Source organism: Panthera tigris, chromosome E1 (assembly GCF_018350195.1).
Source record: "Panthera tigris isolate Pti1 chromosome E1, P.tigris_Pti1_mat1.1, whole genome shotgun sequence".
NCBI lineage: Eukaryota > Metazoa > Chordata > Mammalia > Carnivora > Felidae > Panthera > Panthera tigris.
Genome location: NC_056673.1, coordinates 31095231 through 31122918, shown reverse-complemented (window position 1 = coordinate 31122918; position 27688 = coordinate 31095231). Strand labels below are relative to the sequence as shown.

The following is a 27688-nucleotide window of genomic DNA, read 5'->3' as shown; positions in this document are numbered from 1 at the left end:
CCAGAATACCATTCACAATCAATGATAATATTCATTCAATGAAAAATTCACAAGCTAGCAAGATATAAAATCAAAATGCAATACTCAGTTGTATTCATGTACACAAGTAATAACCAGATAGAAGTTTGTAACAGTTGAGAAGCGAAAAATGATGTAGAAAAATTGGCAAAGACATGAACAGATAGTTCACCCAAAAAACATTATGAAAATGTCCCTTAATTATAGGAAAAGATAAGCTTTCTCATAATAAGAGAAATACCAATTAAGTCTACACTCAGATAGGACTTCCAGCTTCTAGTAATGATAGAATATAAAAACTGGCTGAAGACATCTTCCAACAGAAAACAGCTTTAAAACCTGACATCAAAAAATAAGTAACTACCAAAGGAATTGGAAGAGTGTACATAATCAGACAAACTTCTCCTCCTGGCTATAAGCCTGGAACTAACATAATGTGACACTGGTAGAAATTGACCCACACTTAGAATCATTTGGTATTCGAAAAGGTTCACAGACAATTCACCTGGGGGAAAGATGCTCATTACAATACATGGGGATAGATTAAGGAAATACTTGTATGAGGAAAAAAAAAATGAATCTCCACCCCTACCCCATGTCATACTAAAAAACTAACTGAATTATTATAGATATAAACATAAGAACTAAAACAATTAAATCCTAGAAGGAACTTTTATAACCTTGGGTTAAACAAAGTTAACAAACTGTATACCTAAAATTAGTAAATTTTACTATATTGAAATTTACTATAGAAGAATTCTGCCTCAACAAAGCTTTTTTTTTTTTTTTTTTTTTTTTTTTAGAAAAACTATGCCAATACCATTTCTCACCCATCAGATGAGCAAAAATTCAAAAGCTTGATGGTACTCTGTTGGTGAGGATGTTTTGAAACAGTCATTCTTATCTGGCATGCAGAATGGTGCCCCTATGAAGGAGGATTTGGCCGTTCTAACAAATCAATATATCATTTACCCTTTGACCTGACAATCTCATGTCTGGGAATTTACCCTGAAAATATGCCTCTAGTAGTATTAAAATATATATGCACAGTATTGCAGTCTTGCTTGTAATTAGAAAATATTGGAAACTTACCTTAATTCCTCTTGAGTAATATGAAGTGATTTCCAGGAGATATTACCAAGGAAAAAAGCAGAGTTCAAAAGAGCATATATGCAATGTTTAATAAACAAGAGCAGTTATATATCTGTTTATCTCTTATGAAAGACACCAAAGGAAGACGACACAGTGATGAAACTGGTTATCTATGGTGTGGGTGGACACAGGGTGGAAAAGATACAGGATGGGAGAGACACCTCTCTGAGAATTACTTTTTATGTAATTTTTACTTTTGGGTGCATGTTAATATTCTACACGTTCAACACATGTACAAAGAAATCAATAAAGATAAGGAAGGGAAAATGAACCTAAAGCTACAAGCCAACTGAAATAAATGAATCTGTTTGTATTTCAAATGAATACCATCCTCATGCTAAAGGAAAACCAATTCAAGTAACTTGTGAACACAAGTTCAGACTTTGTGTTCAGACTTTGACAGGTTGGGACTGAGTTGGAAAAGAATTGCAGACAAATCCTGAACCTTTTTTTAGTATTTTGTTGTTGTTGTTTAGTTTTATTGTTGTTTTAGTGGTGCAGGCAAAGCAAGTCTGAAACCATTTTAGATGTATTATGGATGATAGCAAATGTGTTGATTGTCGTTGAGAGCCAGAATCTCAATGAAAACACACAGACATACAAAATAGAGTAAAGTCACAAAAGAATCCTGTGAGATGGACTGGAATTGGAGGTATTGTGATTGTATCATTTCTAAAATAGCTGTATGTCAGGGTGCCTGGGTGGCTCAATCAGTTAAGCGTCCGACTTAGACTCAGGTCATGAACTTGAGGTCTGTGAGTTCAAGCCCCACATCAGGCTATGTGCTGACAGCTTGGAGCCTGAAGCCTGCTTTAGATTCTGTGTCTCCCTCTCTCTCTGCCCCTCCCCAGCTCATGCTCTGTCTCTCTGTCTCTCAAAAATAAATAGACATAAAAAAAATTTAATATCTATATGTATGTGTGCACATACATATATGTATATTTTTATGCATTATATATATACATATGTGTGTGTGTGTGTGTGTGTATATATATATATATATATATATATATATATATATATATACTCATTCCCTGACTCTGTCAGTTGTAAGAACCAAGAAGCAGACACTCTAACAGCAGTGAACACATAGCATATGTAAATGCCCAGATATCATTAACTACTAAAGGAACCCAGTCTCCTTGGAGAAATGACTGATTTAAGCATTGGAGGGAGGGTAAATACAAGATGAACTTAGAACATCTCATTTTACCAGAAAATAAGGAAGTGCTCCAAATGACGGGGTCATGTCATAAGCAATAAGCTTGAAAAGGGCTCCTGCTGGCTAAATCTGGAAGAACTTGAGTACCAAAATAATTAAATACAGTAATGAGTTGCAGACCATTGAAAAAAGTAATCCTTAAGTCCATACCATTAGTAAATAGATTAGTTAATTAATGGGGAGAAAGGGGAGCTCTTGCTCATTATAGACTGTTGAGTGCTGACGTAACTACAGAGGCTGCCAGATTTGGGAAATCAGCATTTTGCATCTGTTTTAGTATAGACTGAATCAGGCTGGAGTCATCAGATGCTAAATCTAGGGGGAAATCTTGATGAAGAGCAGAGTATTTACATATTTACATGATTTTAAAGTAGCTCTCTATAAACTGCTTATTAATTGCTAGGGGAAAATAATAATTATACAGTAGTGAAATAAGACAACACCTTGCCCAGTGCTAAAAATTGATAGCACCAGAGAAGAAGAACAGATGGAGAATGTGACTCCAAATGTGAAACCTTGAAAAGGACACATCACCTATGTAGTCCTCCAGCAGAGAACATGTAACCTGAGTCTACCTATGAGAAAGCATTAAACAAACTCAAAATCAAGAATAGTTTTATTTTTTTTAAGTGTGTGTGTGAAAGAGAGAGAAAGAGCACAAGAGAAAGACAGAATGGCCGTATTCTTCAAAGATATCAATGTCATTAAAAAAAAGAAGAAAGAAAAGCAATAAAAGATCTCAGATGAAAAGAGCCTAAAGACAGGGAGAATAAATACAAGACCTGACCATAGTAGACTGGATCATGCACTGGAGTGGGGAAAATGTTCTAAAGGATGTTATTGGGTCAGTTGACAACCTTGGAGTACAAATGGTGGATTAGATAAAAGTATTGGATCAGTGTTAAATTTCCTAAATTTGACAACTAAACTATGGTTATATGAGAATATACTTATACTTAGGAAATACTGAAGTTTTTAGGGGTAAAGAGCCATGATGTATGTAACTTACCCTCAGAAGGTTAAGGAAAAAAAGTGATGTGTGTGTATATGTGTTTTATGCATATACATCTATACACATGTGTGTGCATGTATATGTGTGTTTCTATATGAGAGAGATTGAGAATTTGCAGGACTTCAGCAACAACCTGTACATACCAGTGGCTTACAAGCGTATTTCTCACTCATGAACATGTTAATGAAAGGATAAATCTGGTGAACTAGGTAAATCTGGGTGAAGGGTATGAGAATGTTTTCTGTACTACTCCTAATTTTTGCAACTCTGCTGTGCACTCAAAATTATTTCCAAATAATAAGTGTTTAAAAGTCCTCTATTTTTTTGGCCAATTTTAAGACTCTCATTAAATATTTTTGTGCTTTGGTTGGTATGCGTTTTTAGCTGTGTCTTAAATTCCTGCATCAGTTTATATGGCCAGGCTTTTTTATGTTTTAGTGTTTGCATCCTGAAAGTAGACATTTAGACATCTTCTTTGTTGATTTTTACATTTGGAACAAATGAGAAGGTGGGTTTTTTCCTACATTTAATTAAAATTGTCTTTTCTCCTAAATGGTTAGAGCTTAGAACTTTAGAATATAGAGCATACTTGACAAAATATTTACATTAAGGACTGATTAAGAAATGATTCTAAAGAAAAATTTAACAATTTTGCTTTTTTTCCCCTTGCAATACCTACTTCTTCCACTTGAGGCCCTCCTGTATTTATTTCTCTGAACAGATTAATTTCTGTTATTAGGGAAGGTTGGGTCTTCATGAATAAATAAGACAAATATGTCTCAGAACTTAACAAGATTCAATAGAAAAAGATGGGACATAGATGGAAAAATAAATAGGAAAAAAAATCTTATATGATGAATGGTGAATTAATGTAAGGAGTAATGAGGCAGATAATAGGCTTTGGAGTTAGACCATGTAGGTTTATTCTGATCCTGCCTCTTGCTTGCTCTTGACCTTGGGCAAGCTACTTCATCTCTCCAAGCCTCATTTCCATCACTTCTAAAATGAGTTTGATAATGGGATCCCTCACAAGACTGTTAGAAGTATTAAGCAACATATATAGCATATATAGTATAAATGTGTACAGCCCATAGTAAGCACTCAACAAATATAAACTATCATTGTCATTATTATAAATACTAGAAAAAGAAATGCTAGGTGCTGAAAAATATGTGGGAATGATTTGTTTTAACCATTTGCTTTAGAGGAGGAAAACCTAATTCTGGCTGAGAAGATAATGAGACTTTTTATAGAGAGGGTGACGCATACATGAACTGGGCCAGACATAGAAAGGAAAGAACTTTCCAGACGGAGGGCACAGCATAGAAATCATGCTATGAAAGAAAAAGTCTTGAGGGTCAAAATAGGCCTTTTGCACACTAACTGTACAGTAACTGTTAGTATGTTTGTGTTTTTGTATCTAACACTGTGGTGATGATATCTGTCTTATAATTTGTTCATAGGAATTGAGACTTTCAGAGTAAAACTGTCATAATATAGTAGGTTCCTCAAAAATAGTAACTTAGGTTTGTATTCTTTTATCAGCAGCAGCAGCAGCATTATTAAAAGCCCAGGAATATAAGAGAGCTATGGACAGATGAAAAGTGTTAGGAAGTGGCGTTTGGGTGGCTATGTTGGGGCCAAAGCATATAGGCACTTGAATACCAACCTAAGATTTTAGACAACAGACCGCCTCTGAAGATACTTGACAGGGAGAAAAATTATCAACTTGCTTCACCTATAATCTGATCCCTTTCTTTCCTTCACACTCCGCATCCAATTTGTTAGCCCTACTTTTTTAAAGCTACAGAATTTCACCACTTTTCACCACATCCATCACTAGTCTAAGCCACCATCATCTGTGGCTTGTGTTGTAATGACAGCTTCCTACCAGATCACCCTGCTCTTACCCTTGTTCCACCACCATACTGTCTAATCTGAACAGAGCAACCAGAAGTATTTTTTTAAAACTTAAGTTAGAACTCTCTAGGGATTTCCATCACAGAGTAAAAGCCAAAATCCTACCAGTAGTAGCCTACAAGTCAATGTGAGAGCCTATGATGACCTACCTGATCTGCTGTTCTCACACTCCTCTTACCTCAGTGACCTCACCTCTTATCACTCTTCCCTCCCCCCCGTTCCCTGCACCCTCACTCCACTGACCTCCAACCCTTACTATGTGTGGAGAAGTTTTGTGGTATTATTAATTGCTTTCTTAGGTGTTATATGCTTGTCATGTTTTTGCCCTTTATATCTCCCAAATAGAGGGTAAGCTTCGTAGGGGAGCTATCTCTGCTGTGTTCTCTGATTTATATTAGAATAATATCTGACACAGAGTAGGTACTCAGTAAATATTTGGTGAATAAAGGGATGAATGAAGAATATCTATACTTAAGAGTATTCAGTAACTCAAGATCAAATAAGAAGCTTTTGTAATAGTGTGGACCAGCACTGTCCAATGGAGGTATGAGAGCCCCCTATGTATTGTTAATTTTCTTTTTTAAAATTTTTTAAATATTTATTTATTTTTGTGTGTGTGTGTGTGAGAGAGAGAGAGAGAGAGTACAAACAGGGGAGGGGCCATTGAGAGACACACACACACACACACACACACACACACAGAATCCGAAACAGGCTCCAGGCTCCAAGCTGTCAGCACAGAGCCCAACACGGGGCTTGAATTCCCAAGCCGTGAGATCATGACCTGAGCTGAAGTCAAATGCTTAACCGACTGAGCCACCCAGGCGTCCCCGTATTGTTCATTTTCTAGTGGCCACATTTTTAAAACAGTAAAAAGAAATAGGTAAAATTATTTTAAATATACTTTAGTCTGATATATCTAAAATAGGATTGAAGATGCAATAATATTAAAAATTCATTAATGAGATATTTTTACATTCTTTTTTCATACTGTATCTTTGAAGTCCAGTGTTATTTACACTTAGAGCATATCTTATTTTGTACACTAAATTTTCATTGAAAATGCTGTATCTGTGTTTAGATTTAACAAGATTTACTGTTGAAAAAATGGTTTCATATACACAAATTTTCCAGACATAACTTAAAAATTTTCTACTAACTGAATACCAAAATCTTTTTGTAATAATATTTGCATGCATATGGATAAAACAGTTTCATGCTTTTCTAGAAGACTTTGCCTTTCAAGCAAATTATTTCAAAACTACGTCTTTTCAAATTAAGTATATCACTAATTCTTAATACCATTAACATCAAGTTCAAAGAAGTATATATTGAAAGCAATTCTAAATTTATCAGTATCAACTTAGCATACCTTAAATTTTTCTTAGTTTTTTGTAACTAGTTTATGTGACACTATGAATAATTAAAATCTGCATATTAATTTATGGTAGAAAATATGTAAAATCATTATTATTGATGGATATTATTAAAAGTTTTAATGTCAGTATAAATTCTTATACTTGTTTGGCTTCACAAATAAGCCTTCCCTTTTCTTGGTGCTTTAAATTTAGCTTATTCATGTGCAGTGTGATAATGATTTTTTTTGTCCTTGATTATTGAATATTAGGCAAGCATTCCTTCTGTTTTAAGAAAATTTTTAATTCAAGTTAAAAATATGGCAAATCTTTGTAAAACTCTTGCACAATTCAGCCAAAGAGTATTGGCAAAGAACACAGGATCATTAAACCCATTGTCTTCTAAAGTTAGTGAAGAGTCATAGAATTTGCACATATATACTAAACAATATTAACAACTGTATCCATGACGTTTTTCACACATTCAGTTTCAAAAACTGAGCACAGATATTTTCCACATGTAATGTACAGTGGAATGAAGCAATAAAGAAAACAGTCTCTTGTTGGAAAATGTCAGTAAGTTTGAATTTTTGATCCAACAAGGCTGCAGCATCATCTATTATGATAAGCAATTTTATTCAATATCCAGCTGAAACTCTTTCTTTGAAAGATGTAAAAGTTAAAAATATCTAGACCACAAGTTTAATTTTTTTTAGGCTGCAGATTGATAGCTTTTTGTCATAAATTTGGAAGTTCCCTAAGACAGTACATGCATGAAGTTTGAATTGGGCAGTGTCTCCTATGTCACATGGCTCACCTAAAGCTAAAGAAAGGTCTTTGTAGTTTTTCAGATTTTAAATCAATGGATCATTGATGTTGTTAAAAAGTTCTTGTATTCTGTAGGCATTTGTTTTGTGACTTAATTGATGATCTTTCATTTTTGGTAAAATATCTTTTCTAGTCTTTTATCGTAACTGAAATTACCATCTTGATCTAAAAATGGTTTATTTACTCTTTTGTGCAACGATCCAAGCCGTTTTATAGCTGGCCAAAATTACTAATATTAAACATTTACTTCTGATTTCAGGTGACTGATATCATTGGTTCTTGTTTCACTATTAAGAGAAAACTTACCAGATTCACTAGATTCACTATGTAGGTACAAAAATGCCTCTTAATATTGTTCACTTTTTATACACTTAAAATTTTTCATCACAACAGACAGCTTTGTAGATTGCAACTGAATTTATCATGAAATTTGCCTCTTTTTATTGTCCCGATTATATTACTAGTTAATACATCTCTATTTTATATTGTACCGGTAATATGTCTTCATTTTAGGGGCGCCTGGGTGGCTCAGTCGGTTGGGTGTCCGACTTCGGCTCGGGTCATGATCTCACAGCTTGTGAGTTCGGGCCCCGCGTCGGGCTCTGTGCTGACAGCTCAGAGCCTGGAGCCTGCTTCGGATTCTGTGTCTCCCTCTCTCTCTGCCCCTAACCCACTCACATCCTGTCTCTGTCTCTCTCAAAAATAAATAAACATTAAAAAAATTTTTTAAAAATATGTCTTCATTTTAAATATAAAATCTTTTCCATACCTACTACTTTAAATAGAAAAAATAATTATATTCTAATAAAAATAAGCATTTCAACTTAAATACCAATTATGATTTACATTAAGTATTACTGTAACTGATGTTGTTGCATAAAATGTTCAGATAAGCACATTCTTACATTATTGCATTAAAAATTTAAATTAATTAATCCATAGTAACCACATCAGTTTATGTATATTACACAAATGATTTACATGCCTATTGAACACTACAGTTCAACAATTATATCTTAAATGATGCAGTCATTAAAATGAAACAAAGCTCCATCAAAACAGTAAAGTTTTGTAAAATGGAAAAATATTTTATACTTGAGAATGTTTTAATTTAAATGCAAACTAACTAAAACTATATTGAAAATTCAGTTGACCAGCTATATTTCAAGTGCTCAATAGCCACATATAGCTAGTGGCTACCACAATGGACACTGCAAATCTAGAACTCTACATTCTTTTTTTTTTTTTTTAACGTTTATTTATTTTGAGAGAGAGAGAGAGAGAGAGAGCGTGAGTATGCACATGTGTGCATGAGCAGGGGAAGGGCAGAGAGAGAGAGGGAGAGAGAGAATCCCAAGCAGGTGCAGAGCCCAACACTGGGCTCAATATCACGAACTGTGAGATCATGACCTGAGTGGAAATCAAGAGTTGGATGCTTAACCGATTGAGCCATCCAGGCACCCCTAGAACTCTACCTTCTTGCTACTCAGAACATGATCCGGGACCAGCAGTGTCAGTAACACCTGGAAGTTAGCATTGCAGGGTCTCACATGCCACCCCAGACTTCCTGAATCAGAATCCATATCTAACAAGTCGCCAGGTGATTTGTACGTACTTTAAAATTTGAGAAGCACTCTTCCAGGTGATAAGTAGTAGAGGGTTTAACCTGGTGGTGGCAATGGAAATACACCAACGAGGTCTGTGTGAAAGATACAATGAGAGTAATCAATCAGACTTAACAGTGATAGAATGTACAGTAATGGAGCAGTCAAGACTTTGTAATTTAGTGATTGAGAGGCTATAATGGTTCATGCTGTAATGATTCATAGTATTCTTAGTATTATGTAATGTATATTTTCCAGGGGTGCCTGGAAGGCTGCTTCAGGTTCTATGTCCCTCTCTCTCAGCCCCTCTCCTCATGCTCTGTCTCTCTCTCTCTCTCTCTCAGAAATAAATATACATCGGGGCACCTGGGTGGCTCAGTCGGTTAAGCGTCCGACTTCAGCTCAGGTCATGATCTCGCGGTCTGTGAGTTCGAGCCCCACGGCATGCTCTGTGCTGATGGCTCAGAGCCTGGAGCCTGCTTCAGATTCTGTGTCTCCTCTCTACTCCTCCCCTGCTCGCACTCTGTCACTCTCTCTCTCTCAAAAATAAATTAACATTAAAAGAATGTTTTTAAAAATAAATAAATATGCATTAAAAAATTAATGTATATTTTCCAGTTTTAGCAAAAACAGTTTAAAGTATATGTATGTATTTGTATATACAAGTATATCCATACATATTGGCACAGCTATTCATTTCAGTAATATACACTTTCAATAAAAAATATACTGCCCAAAATCAACCATAAAACTGTTCTTTTTATTTTTTATGTTTTTATTTTTTTAGTATATTGACCGTGTATACCATTCAACTTCTTATGTATATAGAATGATACCATTCTGTTTAAGGGGATTTCAGCGATACAGATGAATTGTTAATGAGAGTTCCTATACTTTGTTGAAAATACTAAAATTCTGTCTCCTCAAGGATTAATTTCTTTATTCACAATTAGCAAAAGAGTGTTTAAAAATCACAAATAGAGAATGTGTATAACTCTTCTCTTAAAAACTTTTAAAAACCAGAAACTTGAGTTATATGAAAAGTACATAGGTAACCTGATTATTAAAACACCACTAGATTGATTTTTAATTTATTTTACAATGATGGTTACCAGTTCAATTTGATATCCTTTGTTCACTCATTTATAAACTTTTAATTGAATTATTGTGAGACAGTGGCCTGATCCTAAAAACAGAATAATCTCCCCTTTTTGAAGGTCCATTAACTATTACAAATTATGGAAATTAAATTACCTTTATTTAGTATAGTGACCCAAAAAGAAAGCAGTGAAGAACTGAAAGATAGGGAGAGAGGGAAAAAGGGAGAGGGAGGAAGGAAAGAACTAAAAAGGCAAGAACAAGCTATGAAGAGATCCTTTTTCTCTAGAAAGGATCAGGTGTGCTGCTTTTTTTCAACCAGGGCTGACTACTAGAATACTTACTTATTTGTAAGGAATTGGCTGCACTGTTCTCTTTTATGCCTTACAGAATAACCCCACCTTACTGTTTAAAATCATGAGCGCAATTTCCCACAAAATAAGACTTCTCGTTATTTTTTCAAGTTCTAACAACTTTTAACAGGCATGGGCCATTCTCCTAACAACTTCCTTTGATCAACAACTTTTCAAAAATGTACTCTCACACTTAAGTTGTTTCAAGTTGGTTTCAGCAGTGTGTTTATGACCTAAGGCAGCGGTGAACTGGTAAACAGTCCAAAGCCAAAGTATTTAGCTTGTCTGAACCAGTCCTTGCGCTAAAGAAACATGGGAAATTGCTCATTTGGCAACTTCTTTACGTTCAGATAAGCCCAGTTGCAGTTAGCCTCACCTGTGCAAAGGTTGGGTTGAATGTTTGACAAGAGCATGAAGTCCTGAGGCAGAAACGTAAGGTCAAATCAGCACAGGAATCTCTGTGGGTAGTTGAGGTTGAACATGAACTTAGTTACAGCTGTTGCAGCTGGCTTGTGAGCTGTCTTGGTTGATGGATGAAGCAACAAAGGAAACTAACAACGGATTAAATATATCTCTAAAAGGAACAACAATACTATGGGATTTACTAAAGGAGTACTCATGTATTTACACTCTTAGAGATTGTGTTCCTTTCTGCATTTATTAAAGAAACAGTAAAGCCTGTAATTTTTAGAAGTGGTGTCAGTGCCCATACCCTTTTTATTTTTATTTTTTCGTGATCTGAATTTTTTATAGTATTTCAGTATAGCACTAGTAGATATTCTAAGATGCTGTCTCATCTTCAGAAAGGAAAAGAAGAAAAATACATATATTTGATTTGTCAGTCTTTTCTCTTCTGAAAGGGTACTATAGTAAAATGTTCCTATGTTTCCATTTCAGGTAGTCACTTTGTGACCTCAAAATGTCAACTTTTATTTTCTATTAAAAATCTGCTTTACAAGCATCTCTCATACTACTCTTTTATAGCCGCAGCCACCTCCTTCTGTCCTCCCTCCACTAACGCCTTGCAACCAGTAATCTGTTCTCTATCTCTATAATTTTGTCATTTCAAGAATGTTATGTAAATGTGATCATACAGTATGTCACTTTTGGGCATTGGCTTTTTTCACTCAGCATAATTCCCTTGGGACACATCCAGGTTGTTGCATGTATCTATAGGTTGTTCTTCTTTATTGCCAAGTGCTTATAAAACTGGTGAAATCTGATTAAGGTTGGTGGGTTGTATCAATGAAATTTCCTGTTTGTGATATTTTACTGTTATAGTCATGCAAGTTATAAGCATTGGAAGAGGCTTATTGAAGAATACAGGGAACCTCTATTATTTCTTACAAATGTGTATAATTTACAGTTATCTTTAAATGATTTTTTAAAAGCCTTGTTGAGAGATGAAATTATAAAGCTCTTATAATGACAGACAGCAATCTGAGTGGAGAAACTTATTAAAAAAGAAAACTTGGTTGAATTTATTTTTCAACATTAATTCCCTTTTTGTGAATCAAAATATGACCCATGTATTTTCCAACATTAGACTTTGCTCAAGAAACTGCCTGAGTTAAAGACAGCTTGCTTGGAAAGGGAACACAAGAACAGTCCAGTTGGCGTCCCTCTTTGCCCAGACACCAGCCATATCCAGTGATTCACTGGACGTGAATGTGGCATTCTGACCAAGCATTGGCAAACAAAGATGTCTATTTCAGAATCCCCATTCCCAAACAGTTTTCTTTTTAATGTAGAAAAGGTCTTACCATTTTAAGAAAACCTGAGTAAAGTTTTGTTATCCTGTTGATACTACAGAAGCCATTTGAATGGTGTCAGCTCAATTAGAATCACAGAATTTTTGAAGTTGGAGGAATTTGGAAGGGAAATGACCTTATTCTTCACAGAAACCTTCCAGTTCATTTGATGACAGTATTTTCTGTAGTTGGTTGGCTTAGCTAGAACTGATGTTGGGGTTCTGGGTTCCCCGCCGTGAGCCACTTACTTTCTGGCTGTTCAGGGACCAATTCAGCACTCTGTCATCAATTGTTTCACGCATGCATTGTAGTGACTTACAAGGGAGACTTGGCAAGGGAATTTAAGAAACATTTATTGAATGCTCTTTTGTATGGATGTACTGGGAAAGCTAGACGTCTTATTCACAAGGAACTCTCAATCCAGTGAGAAGAAAGTAAAATAGAGCAAAACCTATAAAGCATTGTAGCGTAGGTGCCCAATCGCTGGTGTGTTGTCAGAGGTATATTTATCTACCACAGCAGACATTACTCCCTTTAATTTTTCTTATTTAACTTAAAAGTACAAATCCCTAAAATTTCATTAGCTACTAAGAGAACACCTTTCAGGGTGTGTTTTAAGCATCTGTGTACATGCCAGACTTTTATGTCTCTTGATGTTAGAACAATATATATTGCTGACAAACTAGTAAATTTTACCCAAGGAGGAAGTAGTGATAAGGCAGCTGACACTATAAAACTCTTATCTTGGCAGTTTACTATGTGAGAAACACTTTCAGTACTCTTACTTCAATATGGGACTCTCCTGACATTGTGTTAAGTGATTTATTCACAAACTGTTTTAGAATTAAAAACAAGACTTCTCTAGTCATACCCAACCCTATATAAATAAATCACCCTATTTGAAAATACTGTACTTTGATCCATTGTCATCCATGTTAGATACCAAGGATTGTCTGTGGTGATGAGTTTCAGATGAAATTGTGAATTCCATCACAATTCTTTAATATTGAAGGTAGCTCATTTCCTGATCCGATTGCTAGGGACATTCTGTCACTCCTGAGCATATGCCCTTCGTCTTATCCCCCACCCCTCATCCCTTTTGGCTCTTCATTTCTCTTATATTCCTAATAACTGTTTTTCCTCTTTTCCCACGTCATTTTATAAGATCTCTTTACACTGTAATTATTACCCGCTCTTGCTACCAAATCTGTTGTAAATATTTCCCCCATCTACAAATTCTCTTCCTAATTTTTTCAAAGATTTTTTAATACAGGTGTTTTTGTGTTGACAGATCTTTTTCTTTGTGCCTTCTCCTTTTAAATAATTTTCTTAAAAGTCCCTTCCTTACCAGACATCAGATACATATTAACCTGGTTTTCCACCTCACTGTGTTTGTCTTTATTTAACCTATCTATGAAATTATTTTGTTTGGTCTATGGTATGAAATGAGGAACTACACTTTATACTTTTGTCTTCCCAGATAATTTGTTGTTGCAACTACTCACTCTTTTGTGGTGTCTCCATTACCATAGATTAAACTGTTACATATTCTAGGGTCTGTTTGGGGCTATCTGCTCTTTCAGCTGCTTTGTCAATAAATATTTATTGGGTGAATGAATGTTTTATCTAACTCTTCTTTGGCCAGTACCAACTATTTTGGTATATGCCTATGTCCTTGAACCACATCCTACCTCTTTCTTTCCTGTTGTTACTGTTGTTTCCCAAAATTTGTGGTACCAGTTCTCACTGATTTCTTTTTCTTCCAAATGAATTTAGGAATATTATTACCTTCTATCTAGATTACAGCTTGGAATTCTCGGTCAAGTTCTTCCAAAACAAACAAAAAAATTTGATAAAATTACGATCCCAACTGAATTAAAACTCTAAAAGTTAAATTGGAAGTTACATATTTCTGTTTCAAAGCCAGCTCTTTGTTAAACCTCAAACTCCAGATAAATTCTAAATGTTTAAATAGCCAAAACATAGCTTTTGTGTTGTAGCAGGTTTCAGTGAGCAGAGTTGACATTCTGATTAGGAAAGGAAATGCCCAATACTGTAGATGTTTCCTTCAGTACATTTGTAATCAGACTTGGAGAAGTGGGAAGACAGTTGTTTTTTTTTTTCTTTCTATCAACCTTCACTAAACTAGAAAATGCATGTTTAGGGTTAAATATATTTAACTGGATTTTAACAAATTAATATTTATATTGTGAACAAGTTACATGGTAAAATTTATGAGATAGGTGTACCTGTGTGTCTGTCTTTGATTAGGGACTTCTGTTTATAGACAGAGACTGAAAATTGTTTCTTTGGTTTTCTTTGATGTTCAGAGTCAGAGCTCAATTTTGCACCTTTTGGAGAATGAGGCAGGTGCAGGTAGAGAAGCTGACAGCTCTTGGGAGGGTTAATTAGAGCTAATTATAATTTGATTGACCTGCTTTTCTTCCAGAAAGCTTAACCAAATCTTCCTTTGCAAAGTGGGGATTTTGTTTTTTCTTACAAACTGAAGAAAATCGTTGTTTCTTGGATTTATGAGTGTCTATCATTTTACACACTTTCCAAAGAAGTGTCAGCACATAATTCATAGAAGCAGGGATACAGGTGGAGTTGGAATGGACCTTCAAGATTATATAGTCCTTGAGAGCATATATTATATTAGCTTGTGATGAAAAACTACTTTTTGGGAAAGATAAACTAGTGTGCATAATTTTTAAATCTATGTGATGAAAAACTAAGAATAAATTTGTAAAACACAATGAAGTGTAACTGTTCCTAATTCCACACAGTTTTGATATAATTGATATATAGTTTTGATATCTTATTTACTTGATAAATACTATGAAAGGGTTTTTAAATGTGTATATAAAGAGAATATAATGAAGTGATTTGCTTTTCATTAAGTGTTTTTCATAGCATGGTTTATGGTTGTTATTGTAATTATTCAAATGAAATATCATTCTAATAGTCCAATAAAATTGAAACCTTTTATGAAGAACTTTCCTATGAAAGCTTCTTACCTAATAAGATTTTCTAAGGCAGTTACTATATATGAAAAACAAAGTTGTCATTTTTACCATCAACTCAGTTGTATCTCATATTTATGGTTTAAGTGGAGCACTTGTTCATGTTAGATAGGGTTTTACTCTCAGCTTGTGTTCTAATTTGAACAATCAAGACTCGTTGGCTTTAGAAGTCAGACAGTAAAATACTTAATATTTTAATGACAATTCAAGATAGCAATAGGAGATACCAAGTAGTATGTGATTAATTATAGACAACAGATATAAAAGATAAAAGGAGGGAAAATTGTAAGCGGAAGTGGTCTGGGAAGATTAGAGAAGGTATAATCTAAAGGAGATTTTAAATGATAGATAATCAAATGAAGGAAAAAGAGGAAAAGTGTATACATAGCAGAAGGAACATTGTGCTGGACAGCATCTTAGAGGTGGGAGAGTTTAGTCTGGGAAATTTGGAAAGTAATGTACTTGGATATGGTAATCATGTAAGAGAATTGAATGTGCCAAAGCTGGAAATAGAGATTTGGAACAAGCAGTGGAGAGCCTTGAAGTATGGAGACTGAGGTTCTATTTTATCATACTACCTAAGGTTATCTCAGTCTTGTTACGTGAGCAGTATTTTGGGAAAATTGATCCTTCAAAAGTATGCAGAATATGCAATAGTGAAGAACACAATGGGCAGATAGTGAAGAACACAATGGGCAGGGTGATCATTTATGTGATTCTCATAGTATCTAACTATGAGGTGATGGAAACATGAATCAGTCGTGGAGGCAAGAATGCAGATTAAGGAATAGGTGGAAATATATCATAAACGAAGACTTCACAGTATTTAATAACTGGCTGGGTATGAAGTGGATGGTAGGCTGGATGTATGCATGAAAGAGGAGTAAGGAAAGAGAAAGGAGAGAGCACATATCAGAGGCACATAGAAAGTTCTGTGAATTAACTACCCCTCTCCAAAGTGCGTCCATGCTTAAATAAGGAATGAGTTGCATATTCATTTGTGAATATCTGCAAATTACTTTGAGATCATCCACTGGAGAGAAATGGTATACATGTTTTAAAAATCTGAAAAGGAAACTAGAGGTAACTTGCTTTTTAAACACTTTTCCTTCAACAGCCCTCTTCCTGCAGTAACCCTTTTATCTTTTTTCACAAGCTGTAGTGGGACAAAGACCAACAAGGGTTCTCCAATGAGTGAATGTAGGAAGCTGATAAGAGAAGTATTCTTTCAGGCTTAGTAGTGTAAGTTACATTACACCAAGACATATATCTCTTTGCAGTCTCTTTTTTTTCCTCCTGTCGCCCATTGACATTTTGAAAGATTTACTGATTAGCTTAAAAATTACAGAATTTCGAAGGTTAGTGATATGGATGTGCTAGCCTAATTACAAATGTGCAACTGTTGTTAATGCTTGCTCCTACTTTAGGGAGTCGTAACTGGAGAAGAAAATCTTTTACATAATTGTTGCTAACGTTAAAAAGACCCATGCCTACAATGTTCCCAAACAACTTCTCTAAAGTTCAATAACTGGTATTACTAATTGATTGCCTCAGGAAAGCCCTTAATAAATTGTCTAGTCTAGCCCTCTGATCACATAGGTGATTATGTATATTTTTCAAAAGCAGTAAAGAGGAATGGGAAAGAGCAGTACCAAGAACTATAATCGTTTCTTTAACCCTCCTGTGAGAATTGTTTCGATGTTATAAAGTAGGTGTTATTTCCCATTATACATCTGGACAAACTGAGTCTTAGAGAATTACATAGCCAGAAAAAAAGAAAGATTACACATCAAAGATTCTGACCTAGCTTTAGCTCATCTAACACTCATGTTTTTTCTTCTACATCATGTTCCTTGTGGGGGTGGAAAAGCACATAGCACATTGTCTTTTGTCTGAGCTTATGGTGCCCTTTGTGTGAGTTTATAGTACCCTTTGTCTCTTTTGTCAAAGGAGAATTTGGCCTGATCTTTCCTGAAGATTCATTGTGAAAATGTAAGGTGGAAAATCCTCGTTTTACAATGGGACAGTATGAGTTGAAGGTATTTCCTCAGTGTCACCAAAAAAAAAAAAAAAAAAAACCAAACCAGAGATTTGATTTCTTGTATATGGATATGTGCTTCTGGTGTATGTGCTCACACTGCTTAGTATTAAAAAGCATAATACTTATGTTGATTTTTCTGATTGCTATAACATCTTGGTTTCTCTTTTATTTTCTAACTTTCTAAACTGAATTAATCTCTTATCTAATACAAAATAAATCAGTGAACTAGCTGCAGCATTTATCCTGATTGGATTTCAGGCTCATGGTGAGGTACTCAGAAAATTCTGGCTCAATTGTTACGGACATGGGAGGCTTTGCAGTTATTTATTAGAAGATGACCCGGGAAGAAAAGAAAAAATGGATTTATGTGATCCTGTATTGCTAAATACAGCACACTGCTGCTGTCTCTTTTTTACTGCTTCCTCTAAAAGTCATCGTTTCAATGCACTAATCTTTTAAACAGCCATTCAGTGGGAATTGGGCTAGAACTTTGCTAAGGGGTCACATTTACCAACCCAACAGTTATACATTTACAAAAGAAATAGCATGAATTTATTCAGCATCTAAACCTCTGCATCTTTTACCACCCAACTGCATTTCACACTGTATTACCATCAGTGAACTATCATGACTATATAAATTCCATCCAGATTCTTCATTTAATTAACTAGCATTCTTTGAACAAAAATAAAAGTGCTGTTTTTATAGAGGAATAAAAGCTGCATGAAGTGAGTGTGAAGGAGACAAATCATCAGATTAGTTATTATTCATTGCAGCTATGGAGAATTCTCTGCCCCTCCTCTTTCTCTTCAGTGGCACTATATTTTTTTCTAGCTTGATTGAATGAATGGAAAAGGGGGGAGCAGTGTAGCAGCCTCGAAGGTATTTCAGTATATTGTAATGGTCACATCCTAAGCTCATGTGGGGTTGGGCACTGACGATATTGTCAAATACAAGTCATTTTTTTTTAAATCATTTTCTGTTTTTGGAGAGACAGTATGGCATAGTAGCCAAGAGCATGACCTTTGTGCTTTGTGCCTAGACAGCCTTGGTTCAAATCCTAGCCTGTTTGTGACTTTTTTTTTTTTTTTTTTTTTTTGAGAGAGAGAGAGAGGGAGCATGAGCGGGGTAGAGGGAGGAGGAGCAGAGAGGGAGAGAGAGGGAGAGAGAGAGTTTCTCTGCACTGTCAGTGCAGAACCTCCATGCAGGGCTCGATCCCATGAACTATGAGATCATGACCTGAGCTGAAACCAAGAGTCAGATGCTTAACTGAGTGAGCCACCCATGCGCCCCTAGGTTTGTGTTTCTGAGCAAGTTACTTAATGTATCTGTGCTTCAGTTTTTTCCACCTGTTAAATGAGTATAATAATAGACATACCTCAGGCAGCAGTGTGTGGATTGGCTGAGTTGGTCCATGTAAATCATTTACAGTAGTGCCAATATCCATCTGCATCCTGTATGTACAAAAGCAGTCTGATGTGAAGGTGATGAAGCTGTGACACCAGTGACTTGGTCACCTGGCCTGAACCAATTGATGTGGCTTCATAAATGTTCTTTTATTTACCCAGATAGTTCTTTGTAGCAGTATTTTTTTATTATAAGACAGTTTTAAAAATAAAGAAATGAAGTTTTGGGTTTTTTTTATTTTTATTTTTTAACATTTATTTATTTTTGAGACAGAGAGAGCATGAACGGGGGAGGGTCAGAGAGAGAGGGAGACACAGAATCCGAAACAGGCTCCAGGCTCTGAGCTGTCAGCACAGAGCCCGATGCGGGGCTTGAACTCACGGACCGTGAGATCATGACCTGAGCTGAAGTCGGATGTTTAACCGACTGAGCCACCCAGGCGCCCCAAGTTTTGTTTTTTTTTTATTTGAATATAGTTGACATGCAATGTTACATAAGTTTCAGGTGTACAAGGTAGTGATTCAACAACCATAGTTATGCTGTGCTTTTAATTACCCTCTGTCGCCATGCAACGCTGTTGCAATACTGTTGACTGTATTCCCTACCGCTGAATCTTTTGTTCCTGTGCCTGAAATGGAGCTCTTTGAATCAGAGGTGTGATAGGCAGTTGGTTGGCCATATCTCTCCATCCTGAACCCTGCTTTCTGAGACACTCTGTTCTCAAATCAATTTCTATTCAAAAGGCCTTAAAAGTTACCTGATATGGGGCACCTGGGTGGCTCAGTCAGTCAGATGTCCGACTTTGGCCCAGGTAATGATCTCATGGTTTGTGAGTTCGAGCCCCACATTGGGCCCTGTGCTGACAGCTCGCAGCCTGGAGCCTGCTTCGGATTCTGTGTCTCTCTCTTTCTGCTTCTCTCTCTCTCTCTCTCTCTCTCTCTCAAAAATAAATAAGCATTAAAAAAAAAAAAGTTACCTGATGCAAGCTCTTTTGCCTGTCATGCCATTTCCACCAGAGCCTTGCTTGTTCTTTCCCTGTATCTCCTCAACCTTTTTTATCCATTGTTCTCCCAGGAAGCATGTACTCCAGTCAAAAGTAATCTAGTGCCATTTTTCAAATGTACCACATTCCTTCTTGTCTCTCTTCCTTCGTTCACATTGGTCTTTTTGTCTAACATGCCCTACCCTGTTCCTCCGCTTATCTAAGTTATACCTAATTTTCTGAACTGAGCCGTAAAAGGGAAGGTACCTTTTATCCTCTTTGTATTTTTTATCACATAATATGATTGTCTGGATGTGCTAGCTGCCTAGTAAATGCTGTTAATGATGATGAAGCCTTCTGTTAGCTCTACTTTCAAACTATATTTAGTATCTCACCACTTTACAGCAACTCCAACACTGTCACCCTTGTTCAAGCCACAGTTACTTTATGCCTGTCCCCTTCTTCCACCTGCTCCACCCTTGCCCACTCCCTACAATTTACTCTTAACCCATCTGCAAAAGTATTGCACTTACAGGTTAAGTCAGATCGTAATCGTTTCTCTGCGCCAAACTCCCCAATAACTTCCCATCTCACCCTGAGTAAAGCCAAAGTTTTTATGATGCCCTACAAAAGCCTCTTAAGGTCTGCCACTCCACCCCAACACCATCCCTGCCCTCACTCCTTGTGTCCTACTACTCCCTTCTTCCTGTCCCTTACCACTCTCTACTTCTGTCACACTGGCTTCTTTGCTGTTCTCTAAAGATGCAAGGAACAGTTCCACCTCAGGGCCTTTGCACAAACTGGTTCCTTTTCCCAGAAAGCTCTTTGAGAAATCTTCATGGCTCCATGCTTCCTGCAGCTCTCTGATTAAATGTCTTCTCAGTAAGGTCTTCACTGTTAATCCCTAATTTATTGTCTATCTCTCCAAACTAGAGTGTAAATGGGGGGGAGGGGGTGCATGAGGGAGGACTTTTTGTCTGTTTTGTTAGGTTCTCTGTCCTCAGTACCTGAAACAGAATCTGACATATAATAAGTACTTAGGAAACAGTTAGTGCATGTATGAATGAAAAATTGACCCTTAAAAATATGTCCATATTCTTAACTCTCCCTTCATTTCAAACGTATTTAGATTCAAACAAAAGCAAGCATCCTATAATAGCTCTGAGAAAATTAAAATAGCCATAGTTGAATATTAGCCATGGCAATTGGAGCAGAAAGTTCCATTGCAGAGAAAAGATATTTCTGCATCAAGTAAAGAAAAAGAAATCGTTTACAGTATAATAACTGCCATGTGAAATTATATTAGGTGTCCTGGGGGGACTGTCGTCGACCCAGCACCAAAGCACATTTTGAGAGCGCAAATGGTTTTGGTCACTCCATCCTCTTCCTAAGGTAGAGAATGTAGCTAATTTTGGGGTTTTTTTAATTTGTTTTTATTTGTTTGTTTGTTTGTTTTGTCATTTGTTTTGTCAGTTAGTTGTAGAGTAAAAAGGTGAAAGAGCATTAATGTTGGAGTTTAGCAGACCCAGGTTTAAACTCTGGCAATACTATGTGTCCTTGGACAGAGTGGGTAACCTCTCTGAGCCTCTGTTTAATTATGTATAAAATAGTTTTTAATAATGCCTTTCTCTGTTCTAGAGGTTAAATGAGAAAAGACACATGAATCTTCTAGGACATAACATGTGTTTAATAAATGTCATGTGAGCATTGCACCCTATAGAAATAGCTATATGTTTTGCTACTGAATTCCACCTTTTGGCTTAAATCAAAAGGGAGAAATAGCAGTTAGACTGCTGTCTAGGAATAAGCTTTGGATCCTGGGCTTGGACCACAGGGAAGTCTGCTACACCACAGATCTCTCAGCTGTATCTGATGAAGCTGTAAGCACCTTTCTAGAACATGAGCCCTACCACCTACTTGAGTTTTGTGGAAGCCTACTCTTTTTATCTTCTGAGCCAGTTCTTATTCTAGTCTCCATTTTCAATTCCCTTCTAGTTCCCTTATTTCCAAAATGTTATGCTAGCTGTGTGAAGTTGGAAATCCTATACTGAAAATTATCCAGGAGATCAACAGAGGAAAAGTAAGATCAGGCATTTACTGTCCATAATAAAATAACGTGGAGACTCATTTTCACATTGATATGTGAGGAACACATGTATATCTATTAAGTTGGGGAATTATAACTTCCAGAGGGAGGAAAATATTTTGTTTAAACTGTATGTTTTTTTTTAACATGGCTTTTTTTCAATGGCATGAATTTTGCAATCTTCAGGAAGCCAAAGCTGTTGTTGAAGAAACCAGAGCCCTGCGAAGTCGGATTCACCTTGCCGAAGCCGCACAGCGACAGGCACACGGAATGGAAATGGACTATGAAGAAGTGATCCATCTGTTAGAGGCCGAGATCACAGATCTAAAGGCTCAGCTTGCTGATTATTCGGACCAAAATAAAGTAAGCAAAACCGTCCTCTCTTTTAGTTACCATGGTTTCCTTGCCGTTGTCATGTATCCTGTTTTCATTTTCTTTTCATCTGCACTTCTAAACTAGGTCAGTGTTTGTCTTCTATTATTCAATGATAGGATGATGTGTCGTGATGGGATGGGGGGGTAAGGTGAAGGTTGTGAGCCTCCCTTTATCCACATAGCTTGGGGATGAAAAAGCATGTGACCCAAATTTATTTGGGTCATTGGTCAACATTGTGCAGCTCAGGCAGTAAGTCCTAGAACTATTTAACATTTAATTGATTACATTGGTTTTCTCCATTTGTTCCTAAACTTACTAATTTGCCTTGTGGGGATGGGAGGAGGAGAGTCTAGGGATGGGTTTTGCTCTTTGATTAGAGCACTCAAGGAAGTGTGAATGTTAAATAATTTTTGCCCAGGGCCAAGATAATTAATAGGAAGAAACTGAGTTTGAATTTAATAGGCTCCAATTTCAATAGCAAAATGCTGAATGCTATTTATAAGGCAATGTGATCCTTTTTTTATGGGAATTTTTTTATATGATTTTTTAACATAATACATACTATATTCATTGAAAGGTCTTCAAAAACTATAGTAGACATACACATTTTTACTTCACTGAGGTAGAAAATTAAGTAAATTGAAATACATATTTAATGACTTCAACAAGTTCATTTAGGATAGGTGTTTACATCTCTAATACAGTCAACTTTCAAGAAAACATAAAGCAAATTTGAATAATTTATGTCTATCTATATAAACATAAAACTGTTAAATACCTTAAATATACCAAGTGGAAGTGAAACCAGTTTTAGAAAAGCAAAATGCAGAAGAAAATCTGAAATTTTCTTTGGCTAGCTCTTGAGAGGCACTAATACATTTCTCACATCTGCCCATTTAAACCGATTCCGAAAGAGCTGATGTTCCTACTTTGATAATACACAAGGCTAAGGGAAAGTTATATTACTTGAAAAGGCAACAATACTTAGAAATACTACATATATTTATTATTTTTGACCCAGTGTTTACATTTTGAAATCAGAGATCCATGCTTAGTTCATGTGAGTAACTTTAACATGATTCTGAAAATATTTGGGGAATTAATCAAAATGTCAAAAGTACAGTTTTATAAAACTCTGTTTACTTTTGGAGGGATAATCAACAGTCTTTAAAAATACATTCTAAGTAATATAATATTCAGAGTTCTCATGAATTGATTCAAAAAACTTTTTTAAGCATAGATTATTTGCAATTCTCTGTTCCAGCTCTTAGCTGAGAGACATTTTGGTCCTAAGTTGTCTGGCAATGTAATTAATTCAGTTTTTCTCTTTTTTAGCATAATGGGGTCTCCTGCCATTCCTCCTAACAGGATTCTAAGTTGGCCGTTAACGTGTCTCTGAAAAAAATAATCTTTTGTTTATTTTTCAAAGAAAAAATATTAGACAAGAGCATCTCAACATTTTCCAAACTCAATACCAGTGGAGAAAGAGAAGGAAAGTTTTTTCTTTTTAATTGTTTAAGATTGCTTCAAGAGACATTGACCAAGATGTTGCAGGACGTAGATTCAAATATTCTTTTTTAAGACGCAGGTTCATTTTGTAACTATGTTTTTTTCACTGTAAGTTTTTCCTTTAAAAAAATTTTTTTTAGGGGCACCTGGGTGGCTCAGTCAGTTAAGCATCTGACTTCGGCTCAGGTCATGATCTCGTGGTCCATGAGTTTGAGCCCCGCATTGGGCTCTGTGCTGACAGCTCAGAACCTGGACCCTGTTTCAGATTCTGTGTCTCTGGCCCTCCCCCGTTCATGCTCTGTCTCTCTCTGTCTCAAAAATAAATAAACGTTAAAAAAAATAAACATTAAAAAAATTTTTTTAATGTTTACTTTTTTTTGAGAGAGAGAGAGACACAGCATGATTAGGGTAGGGGCAGAGAGAGAGAGAGGGAGACACAGAATCTGAAGCAGGCTCCAGGCTCTGAGCTGTCAGCACAGAGCCCAACACAGGGCTTGAACTATAAACTGCAAGATCATGACCTGAGCTGAAGTCGGACACTTAACCGACTGAGCCACCCAGGTGCCTCAAGTTTTCCCTTTTATTATCTCTATACTTACTTACCTTTTTTATTTTTTATTTTTTCTGTTTACCCCCAGCTTAGGAAATAAAACATTACCAAAACCTTTGAAGATCCAGTGACCCTCCCTAGTTACAATCTTCTCCCTTGCCCTCAGAAGTTACCACTTTCCTGGATTTAGTATTAACCATTTTCTTGATCATTTTACCACATATGTTTATATCTCTTACTGGTAAATGTTGTTGAGTCCTGCCTGTTTATCAACTTTATATAAATAGAATTGTCCTACATGTATTATTCTTGCTTTTTTCACTCAAACTTTTATTTTTGAAATTCATCTATTTGAAATTTATAGTTGGTTCATGTATTTTCATTGTTTTTTTTTTGTACTCCCTTGAATGGATATACTACAGTATATTTGTCCATTCTGTATTTGATGAACAGTCCAATTGTTTCTGTTTTCTTTATTATGAACAATGTTGATAACACTTTTGTATATATCCTGCTCCACATGTATAACAGTTTCTCTTGGGTTCATATCTTAGAGTGGAATTGCTAGGTTGAATGATGATTGATCAACTTTACTAGGTCATGCCTAATTGTGTTTGAAAGCTTTTGAGCCAATTTTTACTCCCACCAGTAGTGAATGAGAGATACTATTTACCGCACATCCTTGCTGACACGTTGTTTTCATTTACTTTTAATTTATATCAATCTGGTAGGTGTAATAAGTAAATCTCATTATGGTTTAATTTGGATTTCCCTGATTACTAATGACTTTGAGCCACGGGTGTGTTGGGACCAGTTAGCACCGGCTCAAAATAGGTGATTGTATGCATATCTTCTCAACTGCATATTCAGTGATATCAGGTTGTTTGGTAGCTTCATATCAGCTGTGGTGGAATTATTTATACCCCCAAATGCTATAAACCAGGGCTTTTTGCCCTGGCCCAGATAGCCAGTTGAGCATATATTTATGTACTTGTTAGGCATTTATGTTTTATGAAATGCCTTTTCATAACTTACAATTGTTTTTCCCATTAGGTTGTTCTTTGCACATTAATATGTAGTGATTGTTCACGTGTTCAAGTTATTAAACCTATATTAAATTATATGTTATTAAAAATCTTTTCTCTCAGATTCTTGGCTTACTTTTCACCCAGTGGCAAAAGACACACTGACTTTCATGTAGTCAAACTTATCAGTCTTTTCCCTTATGTGCCCTTTTACAAGTTCTTCTATTCCCAAAGATATTCTTTATATCTGCCTCTAAGTTTTGATCTTTCTGTCATTGGTTTCGTAGCATTGTATGGGGCTGGAGATCCATTTTATTCTTTCTTTATACTAAATGAACGACCAACTATCCCAGCCCCATTTATTCAAAAGCCTCTTCTTTCCTAATTGATCTACAAAATCAGGTCTGTCATATATCAAGATTTCGTGTGCATTTATCTTTCTGAGGGCCCGCTATTCTCCTTCACTGGTCTATTTGTACATTCTTGCACAAATAACATACTGTTTTGGTTACTCTATCTTTTATAGGGAATCTTGATATATGACCATCCTGCCTAGTTCTTTTTCTTTAAAAGTATGTTGGCTACGTGACCCTTTGTCCTTTTATGTGTATTTTATAAATTCAACCAAAAGAAAAAAAAAACTACTGGAATTTTTACTGAAAATAAGTTAAATATATAGATGAATTCGGGAAGAATTTACATGTTTATGATTGAGTCTTTATTTATAAACACCACTGAAGCAAAAGACTGGATAATTGCATTGTGGCCAGAGAATCTAATCTATAGTATAATTGATTCCAAAATATGTTGGTGGTTGCTTTGTGGCTTATACTGTATAGCCAGTGTTCACACATGGTCAAAGTGAGCTTCAAAAGAATTCCTCATGGTTTTTTGATGTATCGTTTTATATATTCCACTAGATCAGATTCATTAATTGTAAAGTCCAGCTTTTCTCTAGTCATCTTAATTTCTTTGTCAGAGAAATGCATTAAAATCTTCCTTGTTTTTTGGGGCGCCTGGGTGGCTCAGTGAGTTAAGCATCTAACTTCGGCTCAGGTCATGATCTCACAGCTCATGGGTTCAAGCCCCATGTCGGGCTCTGTGCTGAAGGCTTGGAGCCTGGAGTCTGCTTCTGCTTTGTAGTCTGTGTCTCCCGCTCCTCTGCCCCTCCCCTACTGGTGCTCTCTCACGCACGCGCATTCTGTCTCTCTCAAAAATAAATAAACGTTAAAAAAATAAGAAGAAGAAAAAAATCTCCCCTTTTTAAAAAAGTAATGTTTTTAGCCATATATAGGCTTGGAATTACATTATCATCCTTTATGGAATGTTGTGACTCTTCAATTTACCAATCTTATATTCCCCCTAATTTTATTTTTGATTAATACTAGAATAGTTACAACAGTTTTCTTTTGGTATTTATGGTGTATCTGTTTTCCTTCCTTTCACTTTTAACTTTGCATTGTCCTCACATTTTAATTGTGTATGTGGTAAACAACATATAGCTGAATTGTTTCCTCATCTTACTAATTTTTGACCTTTAATTGGAAAGATCTTTCCATTTACCCTGTTTTATTTGTTAATGCCGTTGGCTTCATTTCTACCCTCTTTATGCATTTTATTTGTGCTTTAGTTTTTGGTTGTGTTTTTTTTTTCTTTCAATGTGTCATGTCTTGCCTGTTTGTTTGTTTTTTAATGTTTATTTTTTGTTTATATTTTGTGAGAAAGAGAGTGTGAGCCGGGAGGGGCAGAGAGAGAGGGAGAAAGAATCCCAATCAGGCTCCACGCTGTCAGTGCAGAGCCCGACATGGGCTTTATCTGGGGCTTGATCCCAGGAACTGTGAGATCATGACCTGAGCCAAAATCAAGGGTCAGATGCTTAACCAACTGAGCCACCCAGGTACTCCTTGTCTGTTTTTTTTTTTTTTTTTTTAATTGGTTCAGATTTCTCCTGTGTTCCCCAATTCCCATTCCATGTATTTCCTTCTGCTGGTTTATAGAAGGTATGTACTCTGTTTCTAATTTTTAATGATTATCTTAGAAATTTTAACATTCTATTTTCACTCAAATTATAAAACTAATCACTAATTTTCCCCTGCTTCTAAATATTATAGTACTTTAAAACCTAAATCCAATCATTCCTTCCTACTTAATTTCTATTTTTGTCAGTATTTTAGTTCTTTCTTGACTTTTAACACCATAAGTTAGACACTATCACAATTTATTTTGTGGAGTCAACTTTTGTTTAAATAGATGCCTTCTTTTCCATTTTCTATGTCCAGCATTCTTTTTTGCATCTCAGGCCTTCTTGCTAAAATTATTTCCTTCCTGAAGTACAGCTTTTAGAAACGTGTTTAATGAGGATCTGTTGGTAACACAT

At 35.8% G+C, this 27688-nt stretch overlaps 1 protein-coding gene across 6 annotated transcripts in view; it reads left to right on the top strand.

Annotated features, from left to right (window-relative positions):
- The window catches only part of STXBP4 (syntaxin binding protein 4), a 168453-nt gene that overhangs the window by 67892 nt on the left and 72873 nt on the right, over positions 1 to 27688 (top strand). For all 6 annotated transcript variants that reach the window (XM_042966314.1, XM_042966313.1, XM_042966315.1 and 3 more), the window contains one exon: positions 22039 to 22215. In XM_042966314.1, coding sequence (XP_042822248.1) covers positions 22039 to 22215 — 177 coding nt within the window. The remainder of the gene's footprint in view (positions 1 to 22038; positions 22216 to 27688) is intronic.